Raw genomic sequence first — 19,208 nt, 5'->3', positions numbered from 1 at the left:
CATTGAATTAATTCCTTCAGCATCGGTACATTCATTCAATAAAAACACATAACCCATGTTTTCTTTTGGCGTCAGTATAAAAACTATATTAAAACTGACCCGCGTCCGTAGGTTGTGTGTGTGTATCAGAATATTAGAAGTGTTGTGTGATTAGTCTTATTTGAACTGTTGAGTGAACGTAGCAGCCGCTCAACAACACACTGTTTGATCTGGGTCCAGTTTTTCCTTCCTTCCTCTCCCATGAATCATCTGACGACCCCCCCCCAGGTTTGTCTGGTGTCCCTGTGTATTAAACTGTACATAAAGCAGGTCAAACCAGCTCCACCATCAACTGGCAGCTGCACCCTGATGCTTCAGTATTAATCATCTAATAACCGATCAGTCAGAGCGACCAAACCGGTACTTTTTCCTTTAATACTTTAACTACATCCTGCTGCAGATATTTATGTGCCTTTACTTCAGTAGGATGCTTCCTGCAGGACTTTTACCTGTAATTACAAGACCCTGCTGGGGTCTTCAGGTGGTGCGAGCTTCGAGCCTCAAAGTACCACAGAACCCCGCTTCTGAAGCTCGGGGTTCAGATCCACAGGACGTGTAGTTCACCGGAAACCCTTTGCACGTTTGGTGTTTCAACATATTGTTCTGCTTCAGTAGGAGATTGGCCGGAAATGTCGCTGTGTTTTCAGAGGTGATGTGTTTTGACCCTCGGAGCCACCGTAGTTTTACCCACCGCCATTAAGTCTCAAAGGAGACGTGACGCTCCCCTGAAGAACCCGTTCAGACTCACCTGTCCGGAACCTGCAGACTCATTCATGACTGCTCACGTGAGTTCCCCGGTATATTAACGCCTCTGCGACACAGCTGTCGTTACGTTGTCGTTCTCAGGATGTTAGCTTGTTTAGGGAAACGCACGCCAGACTTCACTGACATTTCTCGTCAATTTAACACCGCTTGGATAAACGGGGCAAACTGTCCAACTACACCAAATAAAGGTTTAAAATTAGATGACAGCATGTGTAGTCATGAGTAAAATCAACGCCGAATGTAAAAGGGACCATTTTAGATACAACAAATCACCCTGATCTTCCTGCTAAAGAGAAACATGTTGTCATGTAGGTGATAAAGTTCTAAATTAGAAGTTTTCCAGATGGAGATCTGTAGGACCTGGCATCTGTCATGGCTTCCGAGTCGGACGTTGCCTGAAGGCAGAACCACATCAGATGCTGCAAATCCCTCGTGACAAGCGCGAGGACGTAGATCATGTTCAGAATGACATTAACACCCGGTCCAGGACCAGTCCAGGACCTCACACTCAGACCGGACCCCTGTGGTGACTTTTAAACTGTACTTGAAGTTTTGAGGCGGAGAAGATGTTAGAAACTGGTTTTAGAGGAAAGAGCAGAGCTGAGTGGGCGCTGCTTTACCTTCAGCTTTAAAAAACTCCAGAGACCTTCTGTTGGATTCACGTCAGGGGGCAGACTTGTCCAGGTCCTAGTTGTCCAGGTCCACTTGTTTCTTATTTAATTTTCGCCGTGTGTTCGGGATCATTGTCATGTCAGGAAAACTCTTCTCCTGCTGAGCTTCTTGAGACTGGGAGTCGTCTTTTCATTCAGTATTTGAGACAAACCTGCTTTGGTGGCGCTAGCTGTAAATACCCCCCCACACACACACCCCCCGGCTCCACGTTTCACGGCCGGCACTGTCCGGGCCAGGTCCACAGCAAACCTGCTGGACTCCATCTGATCCAAAGAAATATGGTTTGGTTTCATCTGAGCAAAGAACATCCATGATCATGATAATAATCATGATGATAAAATAACAACAAAAATGATGATGATGACGATGACGATGATGAAATGAGTTCAGTGTGTGTATCAGTACTTTTTGAACATTTTCATCACATTTTAACAAAACCATGACAATTCTGGTCCTGTACCGTCGTGATATGAAATTTTCACATCGTTTCATCGCTACTTCATATAAAAATAAAAGCATGACCGTAAGTAGCGATCATTCACCTTGACTATATCTTCTCCTTCTTCTTCAGGTGTTTGTGTTGTACTTTGCTAAGAGCGCGGAGCTGACCGGAGTGAAGCAGGAGGAGATTGTTGCCGCGCCGACACCAATCAGCAGCCGGGACCTTTGGAGACTGTTGCTAGAGCGACACCCAAGGTACAAAAGACAAAAGCGACTGAATACAGACGTCCGAACGTCCAAATGTGTGCGTTTAACGTGTTTGCGTGCGTGTGTTCAGACTGTCTGTCCTGCAGGATCAGGTGGTGTTGGCGGTGCGTCAGGAGTACGTTGCCATTGGCGACCAGGTGGTGACCCTGGGAGACGGGGACGAGGTGGCCGTGGTGCCGCCCCTCAGCGGAGGATAAAACACCGGGGAGACGGTAAGTGATCGATTTTAATCGATGAAAGATCGATACAAGAGTTTTCAGACACGCCTGTGTTTGTCAGCAAGGTGCTGATTTACAACAGGAAACAACAACATGTTGGCAACAACCAATCAGATCATCCTACAGGTCAACTACAGGTGGGAGAGTGGAAGATGTAGAGCGAGCGTCTCCTTTTGTGTTCCACACGAAATGACATGAGGACATTTCAAAAATGACCAAAAAAAAGTCGTAATAATTTGAGAAAAAAAATTGTATTATTAATTTTTTGTTTGGTGTAATTTTGATAATTTAAGATTTAGACGACATTTTAAATATTCCACAGTTAGAGGTGTTTTCTGGTTATTATGAGATTGAAAATGTATTTATCGATGGTCCGTTGAAATTAATATCTGCTCTGTTTTCAAAATCACTGGAAAATTTCTCAAATTTTTTTTTTTTTTTACAGAGATGTCAGAGGAGCGGAGAGACGTCCTCAAGTTGAGCCGTGATTGGCTGTCTGTGAAGGAAGTTGTGGACGCCGTCAGCAGCGCTTCCTGTGGTGCCGTTTCAGTATTTATAGGTTCATATTTGATTTCCATTATTTATTTACAGCAGCAGAAATATTTGTTAATTCACAGAATTCAGACATTTCTCTAACATGTGAAACATTCTGTCTTCAGATGTTTTAGAAATGATTGCCAGGGTATTGGGGTAACTGTGGGGGAAGTGGGGGCACAATGTTTCAAGAAAAGGTCGTGATATCTATTTGGCAAAAAACTGGAATATTTAAGACTCATTCAGGTTTGGAGGAAAAATGTAATGTTTGGGGAGAACAGTCATAATATTTAGTGGAAAAAGTCTGAATATAATATAGAGAAGAACAAGAGTTGGACTATTTCAGAGGAAAATATTATTTTTGGCAACAAAATCTTGATATTTTAAGAGAAAAGACTCGTAATATTTACTGAAAAAAGGTGGAATATTTTAAGATATAGGAAAAAGTCCTTATATTTCAAAGGGGAAAATAATCTAAATATTTCAAGGTAAAGTTGTGATATTTTGAGAAAAGCAAACGTGTGTGTGTGTGTGTTTGTGTGTTTGTGTGTGCGTGCGTGGGCGCGCACGTGCAGGTACGACCCGTGAGGACGAGTTGGAGGGGAGAAAGGTGATTGGTCTAGAGTATGAGGCGTACGAGCTCATGGTCCAATCAGAGTTCACCAAACTGTGCGCTGACATCAGAGAACGCTGGCCAACCGTGACACACATCTGTGTCCACCACAGGCTGGGGTGAGAGGCTAACGCTAACTAACGCTAACTGTGGTGGTTGAACAGTTTGATGCAAAACGCTAAAGAAATGATAGAACAGATTTCTGCTGCATCTGAGGGCGCTGAAACTCAAACTCACCTGTGACCTTCTTCCCTCAGGATGGTGAAGGTGGGCGAGGCCAGCGTTGCCATGGCGATCTCGTCTCCTCATCGCCACGACGGCCAGCAAGCAATCCAGCACTGCATCGACCGGCTGAAGGCCAAAATCCCCATCTGGAAGAAGGTACCGACCCACAGACACAAAGAGGCCGTCCGGATTATTGATGAGTTATCAAGTGTGATTATTGATCATGTGACTCTGATCGACAGGAGGTTTACGACACGCGGGAGACGAGCTGGAAGGAGAACTCTGAGTGTCCCTGGTCCGCTCACAGTAAAGTTCAGAGAGAAAACATGAACGTTAAATAAAGGTGATTAAAACATGTCGATGTGAGCTGGTGGAAATAAAGTGTGGAATTTAACAAAACACTAAAGTTACTGACTTTTCTCTGTGCATCCTCCAAAATGATCAAACAGCTTCAACAGAAACTGAACATTGAAACCTTCATGAAGGAGGATCAATCGCAGGACTGCTGGAGCAGACCTACCTGGTTTGAGCTGGGTGTTCCTAATAAACTGGACACGGAGTGTATTTAACAGACTGATCACCTGTTAACCAATCAATGTGGTGATACTGGGTCAGTTCATGTCGTCCTTGTCTTCATGGACACGTTACGCAAAGTGGACAGTGGATCTGTCCCACAAACCAGAAAGACATCCAAGTCGTTTTGAAAAACAGTCATTTCAAACAGAGACTCTGGACCCTGGTCCTGACGCCTCAGGCCCCTGGTCTCTGAAATGAATACAACAGATCTGTTAGGGTTTTATTCTTTCCAGAGACTGACTCCGGAGATGTGTGGTTTCCTGGTGAAGATGATTTCTTTAAAATGTGAGTTTTGTCAGAGAGGTCTGGCAGAGGACCAACAAACGTGGAGCAGTTTCAACACTTTAGCTGTCAAGTGTTCCTGGATCTTTCAAAATCTTGTTTCCTCATCAGACGGTGATGCGGTGGAAAATGTTTCCGTTTTGAGAGGAGTGCCAGTGTTTCTTAGGCTCACCTGTGTGGGCGGAGCTTACCAGGTAGCTTGTGCTCGTTTAGACAGCAAGGAGGTTTTATTATGATCCTGCTACACATTATCTTTACTCCTATTGGGTGATATTCTCTTCCACATTAAATAACAGCTGAAGTCTCCAGTTTAATCAGTTTAACCATATTATTTGATAAATACTGTCTCCATTTATACAAATGGAAAGGCAATAACTTTACACTCCTATTAATGACTTCAATAAATGATCAGCAGAGTCTTTGATAACCCACACGGTTATTTGTTGTTATTTGTTGAACGTGGTTAAAGGTTATGTTTTCTGTTTGTGTATCCTAAACCTAATTTTAATTTATATTAATCGTTAATAAAATAGTAAACTTTATTTGTTCAGCACATTTCAAAATCATGTTACAAAGCGCTTTACAAAAAACGCTGCAGCACTATGAAAAAAAAACAAAAGCACAGCGAATAAAATAAAATATTCGATATACAGTCAAATAAGACAAACAGGAAAATAAAGACATAAAATAGTGGGAATTTTAAAAACCAAACTTTTAAAGTTAAATTACCCTTTTACCTTTGATTCAATCTGTATTATGCTTTTTTCTGTTATTGTTCTTTTCCCCAGTTTGAACTCTACACGTTCTTTGTGAATAAGGCAGATGCAGTTCATTCAGAGAGGATCAAGCTCATCAGTCTACACTCAGTTCCCCATTGTGTCAAAGTGAAAACAGAATTTGAGACACTTTTCTAAGTTGATTAAAAAGGAAAAGAATGAAATCTCACATCGATATAAGTGTCAGACACTTGAAATTTTGTTCAGGTGCCTCCCGTTTCTCTTGATCATCTCTGATGTGCTTCTCCACCTTGGCTGGAGTCCACCTGTGGTAAATTCAACTGATTTCACGTGATGTGGAGAGGCACGCACCTGTCTATATAAAAGGTCTCACGGCTGACGAAGCATTTCGGAGCAAAAACCGAGCCTTTTTTAGTTTAGCATAAGGCTGAAACATAAAATGGGCAACATTGTAAGGGGTCTTAATGCACCGTAAACGTTGGCAATCAGCTGTGTTGTAACTCCGAATTTACCGGAACCGAACCGTTAAAACACAAACGCGTTTGAAAATAAAAGGCTTTATTTTGAAGTAGACAGGAAGTAGTCTTCGCTCATTCGTCACCGCCCTGTGCCGTCGCTACCCCCGGTTGGTCAGCTGACCGTCGGCCGGTCTGCTGACCGTCAAACCCCTGAACCTCGTACCGTGAACCGGACACCAGGATCACCTGGCCGAGCCCGGTCGCCGTGTCCCCGTTAGCGGAGCCCCTGACCCGGACTGGTTCGGATCGTTGGTGTAAACCCAGCGGAGCTCCTCGCCACACAGGATCGGACCCTCTCATTCCGCTCCTCTGTTTGGTCCCGATCCGAGGCCGGTTAGCTGGTCGACTCTACTCTGAGCCTCTGTGACCCCCGGCAGGCCTCCTGCCCCGGCAGCCCCCGCTGACCGCCATGGCCCTGCTGGACCTCGCCATGCAGGGACTTGCCGTGTTCGGCTTCATCCTCTTCTTCGTGCTGTGGCTAATGCACTTAATGTCCATCATTTACGTGTAAGTGTACGGCTCCGCTAGGCTAACGGCTAAGCTAACGGCTAGCGGAGTGACGCTTCTGTTTCCTACATTTATCTCTGTGGTTTATCCAAATATAATTGTACCTTTCGAGATGAAACATAAAAATGGAGCAAACAAAGCTTCTCGGCGGGTTTCTAGATGCGTGAGAGCTGCTAAATCATGCTTGTCTAAACGGTTAGCTGTTGGGCGTTTTCCTGGTTAACCGCTAGCCGGTTAGCTCTGCCACCTAATTTCTCTCATTCGGGGTCCGTGTAGTTTCTGGGAAACTATATTAATCTAATCTTTTACCAGATGGGGGAGACGTTAAAGAAGCGGAAACGGGTTTATTTGCATTATTTACAGGTATAACTCGGTTCCGTCACAATTTAAGAGTTGGCCTTGTAAATTTCCTGTTTCCTCGGTTGACGCCGAATTGCGTCTTAAAATCTGACGATTTAATAATGTTGTGTCTGGCGGCCGTTAATCTCGCATGGTAGAAAATAGCAAATGGTTGGTTAGAGTGTTATGATACGCTCTTTCATTCGGCGTCGATTTAATTCTCGTGAAAGTACTTAATCCCCTAAATTTCAAGGTTGTGAAATAATTTCAGGGTTATTTCCCGATGTTTTCCCACCAACTTTACACGGTGGTTGTCGGTACAGACTAAACTGAAAACAGTTTACTTTCTTGGAGTGAGGAGATTTGTTAATTTTACAAACCATGTCATAGATTTGCTGTAGTTTATTAACTTTATTTGTGACCATAAAGAAGGCATCTTTGTAACGGTGTCTGGTGCGGTGGAGTTGTGGTAAACTAAAGGTTATGGAGCAATACGAGGGTTTTTTCCGTTTCTTTCCTCATTAGTTCAGTTGGTGTGACTCCAAAAATCCGTTGTGAAACGGGTTAAAATCAGATTTCGACACACATGGCCTGGTGTTAAGATGTTTAATCACTCAAAGCTGGTCCCGAGTTTTGAACTCGACTGAATTAATGCTTCGCGTTTTGAATATCAGTAAATATGACCTGGACGTTCCTTGAAAGTTCCGGAAGGATCATTGAATGTGTGGGTCACATTGATCGGAATTCGGCTCTTCGTAGTTGGTCCGTTAACCTGCATTTTCATTCATTTAGCCAAATACACAGGATTTACGGGCTGTTAAACACTCGTTATGCAATTCTCTGCGACTTTGATAGGATTTTCAGAAGTACCCAGGAGTTTACGACTGCAGATCTTTCCAGTGTTACAGATTTCATATAATTCTTCCGAGACTGTTGATGAAAACTGAAATACTGAAGAATACATGTTGAGGTACGTTCTGTTTCCAGGCTTCAAGAGCATTATTTAAAACCCTTACTCCCATAGATAAAAATACGGAGGGATATTTTTCGGACGGCTGTTAACGTTAGGAGAAGGTGACGTAATGGACCGTGTGGTCTGGACCGTCTCAGTCCGTTCTGGGTTCACGTTGACTCATTAGATGAATCGGACATTTTGGGAACTACTGGACCTGCATCATCGCTCAGGACCGCTCCTCTCTGGAGACTGACCGGAAGTCTGTTTTGGATTTACTTATTTTCCGGGTATCACGAGCAGTTCGCGACCTCATCTGTCTTAATTATGATTGTCGGCTACAAATGGAGGAGAAAAGACCTCGGTTTGTCAGCTGGTTCCTCACCAGACTAGAGGAAACGCTGCGGGTCAAACTTGACTCCATCACTCACCGACGCCGGTGCTAGCTGTGGGTTTCCCTCTGTCTCTGCCGCTTCTTCTCTCCTACTGAAGTTAGCATGCTAACCAGCTAGCCCCGGTCCTGTCTGAAGCAGCGGCTCTGCTCGGAGGACGGATTCTAACCTCGGCTCATGTAGACGCAACCAGGGCCGGAGCTCTTGGTGAGGGGACAGCTGTTGATGCTAACGTTGGCTATGCAGCGATAGCAGAAACTCGCATATAGCCCCGTTTTAAACAGCGGTCAGCAGTCACCCGCAGCAGACGGGTTCCGAGTGAAACACCTCGGTGTCACTGCTCTGAATCCCGCCGCAGGGTCTCACAGGATCCGTTTCACACCGAATGCTTCAGCCAAACACCGACTCCTGACCGGACGCGATCAGATCGTTTCGCTGTCTCCCAGCGAAGGGGCCCCGACCTGGTCCCTGCGTCAGCGAACAAGCTGAGCGAACAAGTACACTGACACTAACTGACAGCTGATAAATATAACTCTTCATTACAGCCCATATAAAATAGAAGGGTATACAGACCACAAAAAATAATATTATTCTAGCTGAGGAAATGAGTAAAACTTTCAGTCTTTCAGAGGGAGAAATCACAACCGGTGCAAAAAACTGCTGATCCCCCTCCTCTGGCATCCCACTCACCACACTCCATCCTCTAGCGTTCACTCGCTGTATGTCAGGAAGAGGTGCGAGGCAGCACGTAGGAATTATTTTCACTTGTGATTAATCTGCAGATGACTTCCACAATTAATCATTTGGTCTGAAATGTCAGAAAATAGCGGGAAAAAAATCACATTTTCTTACAACATGACGTCTTCAGATGTCTTACTTTGTCCAACCAGCAGTTCAAAACCCAAAAATGTCCCGTTCACTGTCACCCAAGGTAAATAAAATCAGCAGATATTCACATTTTATGATCAGGAACTAGAGGATTTTTTGGATGAAAAATCAATTAGAAGTATGAATCAGTTATCAAGACAGTTGCTGATTAATCTTCTGTCAATCAACTGGTATTTTTGAGCTCTACTTCAGTCTGAGATGGGAGATATTTTCTGACATCTGTATATATCACTATATACATGGACAATAAGGATAAAATCTATCAGTTTCATTCTGTGTATACTGTGATATTGCAGATTTTATACAAACCTTTTTATAGGTAAAATCACCGTGTAAGTTTTTGGTTTATCCAGTTTCGTCACATTGGTGCAGAAATCCTGTGAATATGGAAAAACCAGAGACATTGCAGGGACAGATGCTGTAATGTCGGTATGAACAATATGCTATCGTGGTGTGTATCAGTGGTAGGCAAATAGCAGCCCGTGGGCCAAATCCGGTCCGGCAGCAAAAATATTTGGATAGCAGTTTACGGTGACATGATGTACTGTAGATAACGATGGAAATACAAGGATCACAATCCCAACAAATGTGTCACAACTTCTAATACTGTTCCTTGTGAAAAGGGGCAGGAGGGCATCTGAACAGTGCATGAAATTAAGTTTGACAAACTTACCTTATGAATAACCTAAACTATATAATTACGTTATTCTAAAAAACAAGTACCCTGTGGCCGTAAACACAGCTTTAAATCCTCAGCTTTAGACCATCTGACCATCTCTGTTAACATGAGCTGCTGTAACTCATCAGTCTTCACTTTCTAAAATTACATCTTCCCTCAGAAACAAATGATTTATCAATGAGTTTCATTCTGAAATGAATTGAAAGAAATAAAACCTACTGCGTTTCCACCGCGCCTGTCAAACACTGGGCCGCTCACCAGTGAACAAGGGTGAAAAAGACAGACAGTTTGTAGACTGAGACATTATAAGAAATCTCATAACATGGTTCATCATAAAGTCGATAATATTGAATTATGGTCCAGCCTGTCTGTAGTTTCTAAGACTTTCCAAGAGAAAGTCAGTCCGTGTTGGGATGTGACTGGTAAAAGATTTATAGAAATATTTTTTTAAATATAAAATAGCTTTTTTTCTCAGATTTGTCCAGAGTGATATGCGACTGTCACTGAATCCAAACTTGACTTTTCAGCCTGCACTGTTCTGAAGAAAAGATGGTTTGGTTCACGTGTTCGTCCTCTGCACCTGCCGATGATCTGTGGAGACATGTGACACGTAACACAAAGGAAAAGTGTGTAGCCCTAAAAAAATAACTGGGCTGAGGAGGACAAACTTTTGTTTGATGAATCGAGCAGAAGAAAACTGATCCGAACATTCAAATAAACTTAAAATGGTGGCTTTTAATCTCTGACCTTTTGTCTCTCTTGTCTTTCAGGCGTCTCCACCTCCACAGGAAAAGGTCAGAGGTCAAGCAGTCCTTTGCACAGCTGGCAGGAGTTTCTCTATTAAAGCCACTAAAAGGCGTTGACCCAAACCTGATCTCCAACCTGGAGACATTTTTTTCACTGGATTACCCCAAGGTGACTCCTATCATCCCGCACCCTGTTAATTACCCCTCACTACCATTCCACTGCCCCGGTGACCTTCTGACTGCCCATAAACTTGACTTCCCCATTACTCTCCACCCACCTCTGGCGATCACTTAACTAAGCCACTAACTAGCCTTTCCTACATCTCCCGACTACCATTTTACTGCCGTGACTACCATCCAGCTTCTGTTTTCTGCCACCCAACTACCTCTTACTTTGCCCAAACTACCATCTGATTGCCCAGTGCTACTATCTAAGTTCCCCCTGACAAACTTCCAGCTACTATCTGAGTAAACTTGGTCTGTTTTCGGGAAGGGTTTGGCAGGGTTGTGTAATTTAAACTTTTTTAAATTTTATTTTTATTTTTATGACAGTATGAGATCCTGCTGTGCGTTCAGGATCAGGACGATCCAGCTGTTGATGTCTGTAAGAAGTTGTTGGGCAAATATCCCAACGTAGACGCTCGATTATTCATCGGTGAGAAACTATCTACTTCTGGTTGATTTAATTTAGTCCATATTGAATTTATTCCACCATTTTTGCTGTTACGTGCTCATGTAGTAACTCACTTCATGTAGCTTGCTTTTATTGGTCTTTCGTCAACAGCTAATGGTAGCATGTGTTGTTCTTTGGTTCTCAGGGGGGAAGAAAGTTGGAATCAACCCCAAGATCAACAACCTGATGCCAGGCTACGAAGGAGCCAAATATGGCCTGGTGTGGATCTGTGACAGCGGCATCAGAGGTCAGTACCACCACTGATAATTTAGTTTTAGTTTTTTGGTTTTCACGGTCGACTGTGATCAGTGCTAATGTTGACTGGGCATGTGTGTGTGTGTGTACGGCAGTGAAACCCGACACCCTGACTGATTTGACCAATCAAATGACAGAGAAGGTGGGATTGGTCCATGGATTGCCGTATGTTGCCGACCGCCAAGGCTTCGCCGCCACGCTGGAGCAGGTAAGGCTAACGAGTTAACGCCGTGCTCACTTGGCTAATGGTTTCCAGCTGCTCAAACGATAAAAACCTTTAGTGACCAGATACCAATGCTAATGTTGGGGTTAACTATTTTTTATAAATGCTATTCAGCGCTAGCCTTTGAAGATACGACTCAAATATTTTCTAGCTATCCCATGTTTTTAAGAAGCTTTTTATAGCTGTTAGTGCTAACATTGCATTCATATGTTGATTACAATTTATATGCTTTTATTTTTGTAAGATCAGTAACTAGCTGTTTTGATGCTAACACGTGATCATTTCCTAACAGTGTCATATGATTTGTAACTAGCCAGCAGCTAATGCTAATCTCGCTTCTCCATCTTGGCTAATGTGATGGCAGGAAATGGTTTTTGTGGCTTTTTATTGATGCTATCAGATGCTAACCTGTCTCCAGGTGTATTTTGGGACATCCCACCCTCGTTCCTACATCTCTGCTAACGTAACAGGGATAAAGTGTGTGACGGGGATGTCGTGTCTGATGAGGAAGGATGTGTTGGATCAGGCCGGCGGATTGGTCGCCTTTGCTCAGTACATCGCTGAAGATTACTTCATGGCTAAAGCCATCGCTGACAGGTTAGCGTGTTAGCATATGAGCGTTAGCACCTCATTGATGTTTTCGTGGTTAAAGCCGTTCAGCTGATGATTTCCTTCATCTGTTCCTTCAGAGGCTGGAAGTTCTCCATGGCAACACAGGTGGCGCTGCAGAATTCTGGGTCGTACTCCATTGGCCAGTTTCAGTCCCGCATGATCAGGTGACCTCGGAACTCCTCATCTGACAGGCTGTTTATATTATTCATTTTTAAATAGTGTTTACCTATTTTTACCTGCTCACGACTGCCGTCCATCTGCCTCAGTCTGTAATAATGTCCATTACATATTATAAATGGTTTCATTAATATTATATATTTTAAACCCCCAAGTGTAGAATTTTTATGTGATTAAATCAACTTGACAGCTATTGAGATTGAAAGGCTGCAACTGTATTAATCATTTACTCCAGAAACTTCAAACCAAAAGTCCAAAGTGATGTCTTTACATGAATTGTTTCATCCATCTTTGAGTACAAAACCAAAAATATTCCATTTACTATCAAATGAGATTCAAACAAATGAAAGTCCACATATGAGGAATTGGGACCAGGCATCGTTTTTAATAGTTGCTGATTCACTTTCTTTCGATCAACTAATTGATTAATCAAATAATTGTTGCAGCTGTAACTGTATTATTTATAATGACTAAATAAGGCGATTAAAAGCAGTATCTTTTTTTAAATACATTTTGTGTATCAGCCACATACTGCATTTATATTTGATTCTTTTTAACTGTAGTTTATATGCAGTTGTATTTTTTAAGTGTATTTTCCCTGTTGACTCTTGACGTATTTCCAGGTGGACGAAGTTGAGGATCAACATGCTCCCCGCCACCGTGTTGGAGCCCGTCTCGGAGTGCTTCCTGGCCAGCCTCATCATTGGCTGGGCTGCTCATCACGTCTTTAGGTACACAGCCAATCAGAGAGCAGGTTATGATGACGCTGTTGCTAGGCAGAGATTTATAAAACAAAACAACAGTTCTCAGCATTTTTTTTCATAATGAGCAACAAATGGAGCGTTTGATTTATTCGTCTGGACTAGCTGAATTCTCCCGGGTATGTTTGGTTTTTTTTAAGAAAAGGGTGGTTCTAGTCTCAGTCCATAGTGTCTTTTTCCAGAGAAAATCCACTAATCTAATCTCAGCGTTTCCCACAGGTTGAGAGTGTACTTGTGGTGGGTGGTGCGGCGTGTGACCGATGTGCAAACAGAGACTCATGCAGTTTAGAAGGGGAGAGTAACTCGGGTTGTTTCTGTAGCTACAATATAAAGATGTTCCCTAAACGACTCCCGTGCAGTCTATCGGTAGACGCTGGCTCGGCAGCTGCCACAGAGAAGCCTCTAGCTCCCACTCAGTTACTGCAGCGCTGCAACTCAGACAGGCGAGCGGCCAGACACGAGTTAGTTTGGAAAGAGTGAAATAAGGCGTTGTAATGTAAGATTTACCTAAACTGAAACTGAGTGATTTAATCTACCTGGCCGGGTCTTACTGCACCTGAGCGGACGGTTCAAGTAGAGAGAGAGAGAGAGACGAGGCGAGATAAAGTTTAATCCCACGAGGGGATTAAATGCTCTTTAGGCGTTAGAGCAACGAGCTACAAACAGTAATCATCGACGTACAAAACATAAAATCACCACCTACACAGTTACTAGTATCAATACAGAAATAAATAGAAATACGTCTGTATAAGACGATGTAAAAAAACAAAAACAGCAGTCCAATAAATCAAGAACACAAACAGCGGCCCTGAGATGTAACTGCAGCAAAGTGACACATGACATGTAAAGGACTGATCTACAGTGGCACCAGTGCAAGAATAACCAATGAATAACGCTCATACTGCCAAAGCTAATGATCAGGCTGTGATCGCTATGAGCAGTGCTGACTGCCACAGGAACAAACCATCTGCAGAATCGCTCTAGAGCAGCCTGTTGCCTCGGGAGCTGCTCAGGGCTCACGGGTACTCCTACAGGGGGTGGGAGCCAGCAGCCTCCTCTCACTCACCATCTCTGAGGTGTCCAGGGAGCACCCCGGGACAGATCCAGACCTGCTGATCAGTTTATTTAGTCTATTTTTGTCCCTTGCAGCAATGCTGCCTCCCCAGCGGGCGCCCCCATAAAAAATGGCAGATGCCACCAGTGAGTTCAAGGCTGCTTCCTGTACACCAAAGGACCTTAGTCGACTCTGGCCCTTTTCGCACAGGACCGTGATGTCGTCCGTCCAGTCCAGCTTGTTGTTAAGACTGAACTGACTGAACCTGCTCAGTCTCAGTCTCCGGGATGTACGCTGGACTGATCGGTGACGGTGTAGCTGTGCGAAAGTCTACCAGCAGCTCCTCTGTCTTCTTAGTGTTGAGCTGGAGGCAGTTGCAGTACAGTATTTTATTTTACCTGGTGTGGCACTTAACATACTGGGTGAAGCTGGGTAGTGTGGAGGCCAGTGAGGTATGGTCGAAGTCCCCAGATATGAGCAGAAGGGCCTCTGGATGTCGTGCCTGCAGTCCTGATGATGGAGTACGGATAATCTCGCCTGCTCCCTCCGTAGTAGTGAGGTCTCATGTTTACAGCTGGTAGCTCGATGTCTTTAGCGCAACGTGTCCAAGGCTGAACCATCTAATGTTAACAAACGATACCGGCCCCCCTCCTCTCCACCTCAGCTCTGTCCACCCTCATGACACGAAAGCCCCCCAGCGCCGCATGCGGGTCAGGGATCGGTCCGAGCAGCCGTGTCTCCGAGAAACACACTAAGCTGCTCTCGAGGTATTCCATCTGGAGTCGCGTCAGTGCCGCTAGATCTTAAATTCCCCCTAATGACAGACGGAAGAAAAGGTTTATACCGTCTCCTGCGCGCCTGACACTTAATTCCAGCTCTGCACCCACGTCTCGTCTCCCTGGTTGGTGAGGAGTACCCGGTTTTTCCACAGGACGGTCCGTAGACCGTAACACCAACAGCTGTGTAAGAGCCGTGCCTGCTGTTGTCTCGCAGGGCGGTGCCAGAGAGCCCAAGCACGAGTAAAAACGTGGAAAGCAGTTTAGAAAGTCGAGTATCCGTTATAGTCCAGTGGAAGACAGACGAAAAACGAGACAGCACTCGAGCAGACAAACTAGACGTGAGCTGCCGCAACGGGCTGCCTCCTGCGCGGCGCCATCCTCAACTTTAACTAGCTTTTGGTGTTAGCTTACGTGAGAGAAACGCAGTTCTTCAGATGCGGAACTTGCGGAAGGTGGTGTCCAATAGAGCTGCAATGATCAGTCGATTGACAGAAAATTACTGTTTATATATTCCTGTGATTATACGTAAGTGTTTGGATAATTGAATAATCATTTAGGGCAATTTTCATGCAAAGATACCCATAATTTGATGGTTGGCTTCCCCAGCGTGAAGACTTGACGCCTTCATCAGTTTTGCATTATGGTAACTGAATATCTTTGAGTTTTTGACTGTCGGTTGAACAAAAACAATCTAAAGACTCTGCGCTCCGGGTAATTATGATGGTTACTTGCAGTCTGAACAATACAAAACGCGTAGAGTTCATAAGATGAATTGCAAAGACTTTGTGACGTTGTTTTGTCCCGCTTCCCCCCGAATCTTGCTTTCATGATAGGATGGTACGTTTCATGTGATAAAGCTGCATCCATCCTGTGTTCATGTGTTGCAGGTGGGACATGATGGTGTTCTTCATGTGTCACTGTCTGGCCTGGTTTATCTCCGACTACATCCAGCTCACCGGAGTTCAGGTACTCGCAGTAGTCAAAATTGTATGCTTTTGATTTGAAAATATATTTTTCAGGATTCACTTTTTAATCAGAAGTGTAATTAAAATGAAAAACTGATCTCTCTATAAATGGAAGAGTCTCTGCCTGTCTTGTCTTTCCTTCGATTTTCTTGACAAATCATCTGAGAGACAGTTTCAGACAGAGACCCGAGCTCTGTAAACTGGAAAAGGCTCGTCCCAGCAGAACCACTGCTACACACGGTCACTCGAAGCGAACGCATCCCGGAGCGCTTGGTTTAGGACGCAGCCGCAGCAAGACAGCACCGTTACGTTTACCCCCCCCCCCCCAAAAGCATGATGGTATATTAGGATTATTGACAGGAGGAACGGGTCATTTATGCAGCGCTGCTGTTACGGTAACGTAACGTTACACCGCGCGTCATCTAACGTATTTACTCTTTAACGGCCTCGTATGAGTGAGAAAACGGCTTCAACTTACCTCAACAATTTCAGATATTTTCCTTGATGGTGCAAAAATACATTTTCCGGTGATTTTTCTCAACTGCATGTGACTCCAGTGACGAAATAAATCCACGTCAGACCCGTTTTAAGTTTTAAATCAGGTTCTTGAGTGAAAATACTAATTTTCCAGGGAGAGAGTTACTGTGACACACAGTGGTTGAATTCATCTAGAACTCACTTACCAGTTTATCAGGTACACCTAGATAAAACTTTGTTCCTGATATTTTGTCAACCTTAATTCATGTCATTTGGGATGGGCAAAATATTAGGAACACCTCTCAGTATAAACCAGTACAGCTCAACAGCAGCCAAAATTACAGCCTCCAAAATGACCGTTGAAAGACTCAACAGCTCTGTCAGAGATTCATATACCGTAAAAAAATATATCAAACAAGCCTGTGGATTGTTGTTACATTCTCAGACTGTCTCTGATCGATTATTGATCGATTACATCATCCTGCAGGGCGGCCCTCTGTGCTTCTCAAAGCTGGACTTCGCGGTGGCCTGGTTCATCAGAGAGTCGATGGCGGTGCAGATCTTCCTGTCAGCTCTGTGGGACCCGACCATCAGCTGGAGGACCGGTCGGTACCGGCTGCGCTGCGGCGGCACCGCCGAAGAGATCCTCGACGTCTAGTTACCACGGCAACTGGTTGCACCTTCATCCTCCTCCTCCTCCTTCTCCGTGATCGGAGGAGGAGGAGGAGACTGGAGAAAAAGACTGATGTTTATTTGTTTTGTTTTGTTTTTTTATGCGAAAAAACTGAATTGTATGTTTGTTTGTGTGTGTTTTTAACTATTTATGTTCCTTTTTGGTGCTAAAACTTAAGTGATGCCAGAACAAGCCAATGAGAGCGCAGGAAGGAAGAAAGGAAAAAAGGAAAAAAATAAGAAAAAAAGGGGAGGGAGTGACGCATCGCACTGAATCGTCCGATCTTTGATCAGACTAGAAGAACAGAAAAGTGGAAAATCTGAAAAATCCACCAATGAGGAGAGAGAGGGGTTAAAATTCTCTCTCCTCATTGGTGGATTTTTCAGTTTTCTCTTTGTCAGTTTAGACATTAGTGTTTCATGAAGTTTGTGAAGTTTTTTATGGAAGCAAATAACAGCAAAAATGATTTGAACGGAGTATGTAAGCGTGAAATGTAATCACAACTTAAACTGAATTTGTAATACTGAAATATTTTTCTTTGAAATCCATCTGAGTTGTGAAGTCTGAATTCCCCTTTGAAATTTCAAGTATATACATTTTTCATCTCCATAAAATTTTCAGAAAGTTATTTCAAGTTCAAATAAATATTTTGAATTTCAAAAACTTTAAGTTGCTAAAATACACAAGCACTTTGTGTGTCTTGAGGTCATTTTAGTAGAGATCTCTGCCCACAGTAATAATGCACCTTTTAAATAGTAAGTTAAAGTTAGATAGTTTTTTTTTTTTTGAATATCTGATACTTAGTCAGATGTCTGTCTGAATTTGTAAGCCATAAAAACGAAACAAAAAAAAGGTCCTTTTTTTCAAACTTGAAATAACTTGGTGAAAATTTTGAAGATTTGAATTAAAACGGATGGTTTTCACATTAAAATGTAAGTTCAGTTGTGGTTAAATTCCACGTTCGGTTTCTTTAAATTATTGTAGCTGTAATTGGAAGGTTTTGCAAAGAAGAAAAAAAAACAAAAACAAAAAAAAAAAATCTGCGAATAATTTTGCGGCAATCAATTTTGGCCAAAAACCAAAACTAGGAGCTAAACCAGGCTAAAAATCTCTATAGCTGCGGCGTTCAAATGAGTGTCGTCATACAGAAGCATTCACCAAAGAAAAACAAATTAGAGACGCTCTCTTGTATTTATGTCCCTTTATTATAAGAAAACTACTCCCCTTGTGGTGGAGTTTGCAAGGCTTTTTTTGCGGTTCTTCAGATATGGGCCAGACACAAATGAGCTCTAGAAGAGACGTAAATTCTTTAAGTCCTGAATTTACTTCCCGTGGCTCCAACTATTTGGTCAAAAAGGCGAATTTTCTCGTGATTACAACATCGTTGTCGAGTCATAACTACAAATATAGGACCCTCAGTTTTTTTTGTTTGGTCTGTGCTTCTGTATAATTGAGTGTCAACATGTGAAATATTGATTTGTGCAGCGCTAAGGATTAAAAAAAACAAACAAATGTGAATACAATCAGCCAATGAGAGTGGATTCTGATAAATGATCTCTGTTCGGCTGATTTTGTTTTGTTTAAAAAAAAAAAAATACTTGACATTTTACAGAAATATACCACATTCACTGAAGTTTAAAAAAAAAACAAAAAACTTTTGAGATCTTTGTTTTGCAATTACGAAATCGGTCTCGTCAATATAAAAACCGAAATGGTTCACTTGTAATTTAACAAAAAATACCTCATAATTGCAAAACCTATTTTGTAATCATGGTATAATATCTCGTACTTGTTTAAAAAAAAAAAAAAAAAAAAAAAAAATCTTAAGATCTTTGTTTTCGCGAAATTTGTATCTAGTTATCAAAAAAATCTCAATTACGTGAACTTTATTCTGAGTTACAAAATTGTTACTGTAATTATAAAAAGATGTCATGTCATTGTCATTATGGGGTCTTGATTTTGTAATTACAAAATTGGCTTCTCGTATTTATGAAACACTTCATAAGTACGAGAACTTTAACTTGTGAGCGTAATTATAAAAAAGATCTCATAATTACGTGATCTTAATTTCGTCCTTATGGGAACTTTATTACAAAACCGGTAACCAGTAAGTATAAAAAGAACTCGTAATTGCAACATCATTATTTCGTAAATATAAAACCAGTGTGT

At 42.7% G+C, this 19,208-nt stretch overlaps 3 protein-coding genes across 5 annotated transcripts; all 3 read left to right on the top strand.

The window, feature by feature from the left end:
- Window positions 1–720: 720 nt before the first annotated feature.
- On the top strand, window positions 721–2,390 carry LOC120806154 (molybdopterin synthase sulfur carrier subunit). Its single transcript, XM_040156964.1, has 3 exons — window positions 721–824; window positions 2,048–2,172; window positions 2,255–2,390. Exons 1-3 carry the CDS (start codon window positions 813–815, stop codon window positions 2,379–2,381), a joined length of 264 nt encoding a protein of 87 aa, XP_040012898.1. The 5' UTR covers window positions 721–812; the 3' UTR covers window positions 2,382–2,390.
- Window positions 2,391–2,849: 459 nt separating this feature from the next.
- Window positions 2,850–5,078, top strand: LOC120806152 (molybdopterin synthase catalytic subunit). 2 transcript variants are annotated; one of them, XM_040156962.1, is made up of 5 exons: window positions 2,850–2,961; window positions 3,512–3,668; window positions 3,807–3,930; window positions 4,017–4,117; window positions 4,224–5,078. In XM_040156962.1, exons 1-4 carry the CDS (start codon window positions 2,850–2,852, stop codon window positions 4,113–4,115), a joined length of 492 nt encoding a protein of 163 aa, XP_040012896.1. In that variant the 3' UTR covers window positions 4,116–4,117; window positions 4,224–5,078. The 2 variants fall into 2 exon arrangements, with proteins under 2 accessions (XP_040012896.1, XP_040012895.1); XM_040156961.1 differs by lacking the exon at window positions 4,224–5,078 and having other exon boundaries at window positions 4,017–4,180.
- Window positions 5,079–5,619: 541 nt separating this feature from the next.
- On the top strand, window positions 5,620–18,626 carry ugcg (UDP-glucose ceramide glucosyltransferase). 2 transcript variants are annotated; one of them, XM_040157533.1, is made up of 10 exons: window positions 5,620–5,679; window positions 10,415–10,559; window positions 10,943–11,045; window positions 11,209–11,310; window positions 11,414–11,526; window positions 11,960–12,138; window positions 12,231–12,317; window positions 12,954–13,061; window positions 15,812–15,890; window positions 16,854–18,626. In XM_040157533.1, the coding sequence occupies exons 1-10, from the start codon at window positions 5,645–5,647 to the stop codon at window positions 17,022–17,024; spliced, it is 1,122 nt and encodes a 373-aa protein (XP_040013467.1). In that variant the 5' UTR covers window positions 5,620–5,644; the 3' UTR covers window positions 17,025–18,626. The 2 variants fall into 2 exon arrangements, with proteins under 2 accessions (XP_040013467.1, XP_040013466.1); XM_040157532.1 differs by lacking the exon at window positions 5,620–5,679 and adding an exon at window positions 5,706–6,394.
- The last annotated feature ends 582 nt before the right edge of the window (window positions 18,627–19,208 follow it).

Source organism: Xiphias gladius, chromosome 20, assembly GCF_016859285.1.
Source record: "Xiphias gladius isolate SHS-SW01 ecotype Sanya breed wild chromosome 20, ASM1685928v1, whole genome shotgun sequence".
NCBI lineage: Eukaryota > Metazoa > Chordata > Actinopteri > Istiophoriformes > Xiphiidae > Xiphias > Xiphias gladius.
Note: the sequence above shows the minus strand (reverse complement) of the source record. Positions and strands in the feature narration are given on the sequence as shown.